This window comes from Tupaia chinensis, unplaced genomic scaffold, assembly GCF_000334495.1.
Source record: "Tupaia chinensis unplaced genomic scaffold, TupChi_1.0 Scaffold148065_1, whole genome shotgun sequence".
NCBI classification, from domain to species: domain Eukaryota; kingdom Metazoa; phylum Chordata; class Mammalia; order Scandentia; family Tupaiidae; genus Tupaia; species Tupaia belangeri.
The window spans coordinates 123,980-131,118 of NW_006207915.1; the positions used below are offsets into that span (position 1 = coordinate 123,980).

At 56.5% G+C, this 7,139-nt stretch overlaps 1 protein-coding gene across 3 annotated transcripts in view; it reads left to right on the plus strand.

Moving 5' to 3' along the window:
• Positions 1 to 7,139, plus strand: part of LARS2 (leucyl-tRNA synthetase 2, mitochondrial) — a 120,409-nt gene that overhangs the window by 66,499 nt on the left and 46,771 nt on the right. For all 3 annotated transcript variants that reach the window (XM_006170123.3, XM_014584873.2, XM_027768938.1), the window contains 2 exons: positions 3,313 to 3,420; positions 5,970 to 6,129. In XM_006170123.3, the coding sequence (XP_006170185.1) occupies positions 3,313 to 3,420; positions 5,970 to 6,129 (268 nt within the window). The remainder of the gene's footprint in view (positions 1 to 3,312; positions 3,421 to 5,969; positions 6,130 to 7,139) is intronic.

A 7,139-nucleotide genomic window follows, 5' to 3' on the forward strand; every position in this document is an offset into this window, starting at 1 on the left:
CAGACCACCCCCCCCCTCAAGGAGGGCCGCCCCTGCCAGTGAACGTAAGACCCGCTGAGTCAGAGGCGGGCCTCCATCTCAGGGTGTGGGGGACTGCATCTCAGAGTCAGTGGGCGATGGGCTGGACTGGGATGGAAGGATATAGAACAGATGCTTCTTTTAAATAATTATTTTTATTTAACTTGATTTATTTATATATTTATTTAGTTTTCATTTGACCAGAGAGGGACAGAGTGAGAGCAAGAAGGAGAGAGAAAGTGAGAAAGTAAGCCACCAGGTCTGGGACTCGAACCACGGTTGGCTATGTGGGAATCTAGCACCCTTAACTACCATGCTGCCTGCCGGCCCCCCAAAACAAATATTAATAGTCAGCTCCCCGTACATATGCTGGTTGTGGCTACTTGTTATTTTTTCTTCTGTACTTTTCAAATTTTTTTATGAAGTTATTATTTTGATAATCATAAAACAAAACAGCGTGAGATCGGGTTTGTGCCAGCATTTGTTTACCCGTCTTTAGCCCTGAGCACTTCGATCTCACAAGCCCTAACTGCAGGCTGGCTTCTGCCCGGGGGTGACTGCACGGGCCGGCCCTGACGCTGCTGATGCCGTGTTTCCATGAGTAGACCGGTGAGAGCTTCCCATCTGTCCTCAAGACTCCTTTCCTGGGACACGGGCCCCGACCTCGGGGCTGGGGCTGGGGCAGTTTCCAAGTCGTGGCTATGTAGTTCCTTCCTCCTTGACTTGGGGAGGGTGGTCACAGACTTGCCTTTAGTCCCGTCAACCCAGGGAAAGTGAGGTGACAGGTGGCCTCTGGGAGTCAGTGCAGTCTCGTCAGGCCGGTGGCTCTGTTGGGAGGGTTGCACCTCCGTCATCTGCATTCTTGGTGATGTGGCGGTGCCGGTTCAGAACCTACAGAAAATGAGGACAAGTAAGACTGACCTGCCCTGGAGAGGAGGGTTAGCAGGGTCTGAAGGGAGAGAAGCCTGGGAAGTGTGGCCTGAGAGAGCAGATGGCTACAAGAGGAGATTAGCCGAATGGGTCGTACCCCGTCCTGGTTCCGGAGCCTCGTGCTTTCCCATGGAGCTTGCACCCGGGGCACAGCGAGTGCCGGGGCATCGCCCGATGGTCGGCCCTTCCAGTGTCGGGGCTTTCGTGAGTGCCACCTGGAAGCCGTTTTGTAGCAGTGGTTTCTTCCCTGCGTGGCTCTGAGGTGTCCTCGCCGTCTGTGTGGGCTGGTGGGTACCTCTTTTCCTCTCACCCCTGCAGTCCCGTGTGTCCGCACGCTGTTGGCGAGCCATGCCCTGGGTTTCTGCAGAACACCCTGCTCTGCACCCATATGCCATCTCCCTGCTGGGATAACTTTTTTTGGTCTTTGAAAATATTCACAGATTTAGTTAGGTTTTAAACAATCATTTTTCTAGAATTAGCATATGAAAACATTTTCATTTCATCCTGTTTGACTCTTGTCCTCACTGGTATTTGAATATTTCCAGCAAATAGCAACAGTCACACGAAGCTGCCCAGCCCTGACAGTTCAGTCGAGAGGACAGTCCAGGAGGCTTGTCCTAGCGCGGGAAGGGCACGCAGAGACTGTTGGAACGGGCCCCTTAACTCTGGGTTTTTCTGGCAGGGAAAGGGAGGGGAGGGGGTTCCATCGTGGCCTGTGGGCTTTACTTGATAGAAGGGCTCGGGGCCCAGGAGCCACGTCGGGGTTGGCTCGGCAGTTAGGTGGCCCCTCACGGGTCCTTGACGAGGAAGACTTGTTTTCAGAGCTTACGATGTGCGAGTTATAGGCTTGTTCACATTTAAGACCCCCTACATTGCTCCAAAAATCCAACCGCGTCCTGGAGCGCGTCCTTTTACTATTGGCCGTCAGCGTGTTACATGAGTATACGGTGAGTGTGTGCGAGGCTCATACCTTTGCCACTGTGGTGCCAGGGCGGTGTGGCATCAGCTCGCATGGGTATGTCAGGGCCTCGAGACTTTTTTTTTTTTTTTTTTGAGAGATTTTCACTGTAGGGCGCGTGCGCTCGCCAGACAGACAGAGAGAGACATAGAGACAGAAAGCGAGAAATCACCCCCCAGGGGGTATGGTCACGCCGCAATCCCTTCTCCTCCATTCTCCTCTCGGGATCTTGGGCAGGCACGCACACGCGCCCAGCGTGAGTTTAAGCCACCGGGTCCAGGACTCGAACCGCGGTCTACTACGTGGGAGTCCAGCGACATAGCCATTACGCTAACTGCTGGTTCCCAAACGGTAGCCCAGGGTGTCGAGACTTTGACCATCTCTGGCTGGTAGTTGAAAACTTGGTTGCAAATAATATAAAGTTACTGTGGTTGACTTAAGCCAAAAAGAATTGCTCAGAAAAGGTCAAGCTTCTCGCACGTGGACGGCAGGTGGAGACCAGGCTCAGGGGCCGAGGGGAGGACCAGGCACAGCGTCGTCCCCCCAGTGGTCTGGTGCAGCCACTGCTGCTAGGGCTGTCCCGGCTCTCGGTTACGGGTGGCGTTTAAACCAGTTGACCCTGTGCCTCTGGGTCCCCCCACGGCACCCCAAGACTGTGCCGAGCCTGTGATTCATCACACTCGTTAGCTCAGTGCGGGGCAGGTGGGGAGGGCTGAAGTCTGTCCCCTTTCAGGCTTCTGTAGTTCCTGCAGGCCTCTGAGAAAGAGGGAAGTTCACTGCTGGGCAGCCGTGGAGGCACTCAGTGTCACCGGGTGAGATGGTGCCCAGGAGGTGTGTGTGGTCGAGCGAGGGCTGAGTGTGAGCCAAGAGACCCAGGGTCTGTCCCGGTGTGTGTGGTCGAACGAGGGCTGAGTGTGAGTCAGGAGACCTACGGTCTGTCCTGGTGTGTGTGGTCGAATGAGGCTGAGTGTGAGCCGAGAGACCCAGGGTCTGTCCCGGTGTGTGTGGTCGAACGAGGGCTGAGTGTGAGCCAGGAGACCTAAGGTCTGTCCCGGTGTGTGTGGTCGAACGAGGCTGAAAATTCGTACACGTGAACTTTTTGTTTCAGTTCCAGATTCGGGGAGGAAATGCACTAAACCCATTTTACCAAAGTTGTGTGCTCTGGTCTTTCCTTGTGAACATTCTACTCCAGGAAGCCTTGGCCCACTGAGCATGGAGAAGTGGGTCAGACCCAGCTCACTGACTCGTCCCGATGAGCACAAGTGTCCCCACCTTTGCTGGCCACCTCTGACATGGAAGGAGAGGAGGAGAGGGCCGAATCCTGAACCCCCTTCTGTGCCCGGTTGTCTGCCTCCTGGAGCCCCTATCACTGCTTCCTCTTAAATAAGCTCTGTGCTTCCACACAGGCCCTGCAGGAGGCGCTGGCGGACCTCCCAGACTGGTGTGGGATAAAAGGCATGCAGGCGCACTGGATCGGGGACTGCGTGGGCTGCCACCTGGACTTCAGACTGAAGGTGACAGACGCAGCTCCGGCCACTCTGGCTCTCAAAGCTGCCTTTCAGAACCTTGCACGGAGCCCACGGGCCTCTTCTGTAGCTCTGTCCAGGAGAGGTTGCAGGCCACACATGCACTCCTGTCTCCTGGTAGCCACAGTTTTTAGAAGTGCAAAGAAGTCGGCGAAATTAACTTAACAGCGTGTTTTATTTCACCCATTGGATCCACAATATTGCCATTTCAGGACGGGATCCGCAGAGCAGATGTGTTAAAGGAGCAGTGTGTGTTTAGTTTAGTGTGGTCTTTGAAGCCCACTGGTCTACACTCACGGTCCTCGCACAGCAGGTGCAGGGCTCCTCTGCGGCTCCGGGAGCTCCTGAGATTATTTGCACAGTATGTGGCTTTTCCTGAGAGGCCCCGTGTCCCAAAGCAGGTTGAAAACCAGGCACAGTGACATGTGTCCAACCAGCCGGTCGTGGAGCTGTTCTGGGTGGAGTTCTGAAGGGCCCTGCTGCAGAAATCCTGCCGAGAGCTCACGTTTCGGAGGGCACCCCTCGTATACTTCCTTTGTCTCTGCAAACTGGAGCGTGTCTTACTGGGCTGTTGTTCATTTTTCTCCTGATTTTTCTTTCTTTCATCAAAACTTTTTGTTTGTTTGTTTGTTTGTTTTGGAGAGATTTTCACTGTAGGGCGCGTGCGCTCGCCAGACAGACAGAGACAGAGAGACAGAAAGCGAGAAATCACCCCCCAGGGGGGATGGTCACGCCGCAATCCCTTCTCCTCCATTCTCCTCTCGGGATCTTGGGCACGCACGCACACGCGCCCGGCGTGAGTTTTAAGCCACCGGGTCCGGGACACGAACCGCGGTCGACCACGTGGGAGTCCAGCGACATAGCCATTACGCTAACTGCTGGTTCCCATGTTTGTTTTTGTTTTGCCATGGAATGTGTGCATTCACTGGAGAGAGACAGAGGGGAAGTGAAAAGTCACCCCCCAGGGAAGAGGGCGTACCACACTGCAATCCCTTCCCTCCAGTTCCTCTCAGGATTTTGGGCATGCACACACACACACACACGCACACACACACACACACACACACATACACCCTTTTGTGATTTTCTCTATTTTTTTAGAGGTTTTTTTTTATAATTTTCTCTATTTTTTTAGAGGTTTTTTTTTTTTTTTTTTCTGTAGGTCATTTGTACTCACTGGGGTGGGGGAGCTAGAGAAAGGTAATCACAGTGAGAAGGAAGTGAGGAATCAGCCCCCAGGGGGATGCCCACGCCACAGTCTCTTCTGCACTCTCTCCTGGGATCTTGGGCACATGCACCCAGTGCAATTTTTGAGCCACCAGTTCCAGGTCTTGAGCCACAGTTGGCCATGTGGGAGTCAGCACTTAACCATGCCACCTGCTGGCCCTCATCAAAACTTTCATACTCTGTTTATTTAGCTCCAAACCCTGTAGGAGGAAGGAACAGCCAGGGGCACCGTTGGCCCACTTTTCTAGAAGCTTCCCTTCTGACCACTGCACCTGCTGCCTGCCCAGCACCTCACTCCCACTGAGCTCATAAGTCCCTGTGCGATCCTCCCAGTGAGCCTTTGCACTCCCGCTGCAGACATGGGGAGCCCCGGGGCAGTGCACGGGGACCTCTCAGTGACAGAGCCTGGCCCAAGTCGTTCCTCGTCCTGCGTTCCCGAGAAGGTGGCGAGAGTGCTGACGTCAGCCCAGCCCGGACACTGTCAGACTGGCGGGCCATCTCCGCGGGCCTGCGCGTAGCCTGCTGGGCCCCTGTCGAGGCCTGCTCGGCCGGGGTGCAGGGCTGGGTCTCCGTGCCTGGACTGCCGTGCGTGGAGCGGTGTCCATCGTCAGACGGCAAGCGTGCTTTCTCCGGGAGGGACACGGTCCTGCAGACCCCGCACTGTGCTGACACTGGCTGACATGCAGGCCGCGGGAGAGCGTCTCGTCTCTCACTGTTGGCACTCCGTCAACGTGTGCGAGCAAGCGCCTGGAGAGATGGTGCCCATCTGCTCTGAGTCCCCACGTCCGCCACACACTCGGCCCTCCGCTGAGGCCCGGCCTAAGCCTCTCCCGGGGAAGGCATTTAACCAGCTCTGGGCCACGCAGCAGAGGCTGTCCCTCCTTTCATCAGAGCGCTAACGACCTCGGCAACGGCTTCTCTGGTCAGGAAAGGAGATGCCTTTATTTTTACTATACCCTTAAATCCTTAGGGAAAAGATAGCAGCCATCTCAGGACGGGAGCCCAGAAATAGCACGGACAGTATTTTCGACCTGTGAGCCGAGGAGCCAGGCGGACCAGGAGGGAGTTTTTGTGAGCGTGCTTTGGCCACCCCAGTTGGGGACGCCAGCACGCCTGGTGTGGGCATCGCGGGGACCTCAGGGAGAAGAACTGTGGCCCTTGCCTTGCCCGCCCTTCCCTGCCCCTGCAGGCACCGTCTCCATCCCCACACCCCTGCTCTGCTGGGACTACAGGGAGAGGCAGGGGACAAGGTGGGGAGCCACACGGCCACCGTGGGAACTAGACGTGAAATGACTGCTTCCTTTCTCCAGCTTGGTGAGCACGCCACGGGGGAGAAGCTGACGGCCTACACAGCCACCCCTGAGGCCGTCTATGGCGCGTCCCACGTGGCCATCTCTCCCAGCCACGCGCTCCTCCACGGCGGCAGCCCTCTGAAGGAAGCCTTGCGGCAGGCGCTGGTCCCGGGCCAAGGTGAGCTGATGGCTCGGGCGCGGGGTCGCTGCCCCCACGGGCCGGCGCGGCGCGGGTTCACGGCCCTTTGGTGTGCGACATCTCGGCCTCGCGTTTCATTTTCGTACCTGGAAACACGAGGGTAAGGAGGAGCACAGGGCACTGAGGGGCTTGTCCCAGTCCACGGGGGGCACTCATCTGCCTGCGGGGGGTCTGACTGGAGCGTGCAGCTCCGTTCTGACCGGAGTCGCAGCTCCCTGTCAATTGTCGTCTCTAAGTATTTACTTATTTATGACTTGAGAGACAGACACCTCGACAGGGTCCTCACATGCTCCCCCCGATTTAGCCAGCCTGGATCACGGGCACACACGTGTGCCTGGCGTGCCCGGGGAGCCTTCGGGACGTGAACCCAGGCCCTTCCCATGTGGTCGAGCATCTGCGTCACTGCTGGGTGACCTTTCATGTCTGACTCGGCCATTGCGTGCTACACGGAAAGCGACCAGGTGGAAGCCGGCGAGAGTGGGCGAAAACTTCCCAGCAGCTTCGTGTCCTTAAAGAACCCATGTGGTTGTCTGAGCAGGTGGACAGAGGCCTGCTCAGTACTCCCTTAATCGCTCTGCTTTCCGATGGGCCAGGCCGACCTGCACTGGCCCTGTTGCGCAGTGGTTAGGTGCAGTGCACAGAAAGCTGGATCCCACAGGGCCGAGTGTGGTTCGAATCCCCGCTGCCGTGGATTGTAAAACACGCTGGGCATGTGTGTGCATGTTCCCCAAATCCTGATGGAATGGGAACGGAGGACACAGGGTTGCACTGTGCCCCCTGGGGGTCCTCTCTCTCTTTCTCTGTCTCTCAAGCATACACACCCTCTGACAGTAAAAAAACAAACAAACAAACAAAACCAGGGAAAAAGGTTGTGTACTTGCAAGGAACAGAGTCACTGGCTGGGCCGGAGGGAGGGGGACGTCGCGGAAGGCTGTGGGCGCCCGCTGTGGGTGCCCGTCAGGGAGCAGGCTCGGTTGTGGTTGCCGAGG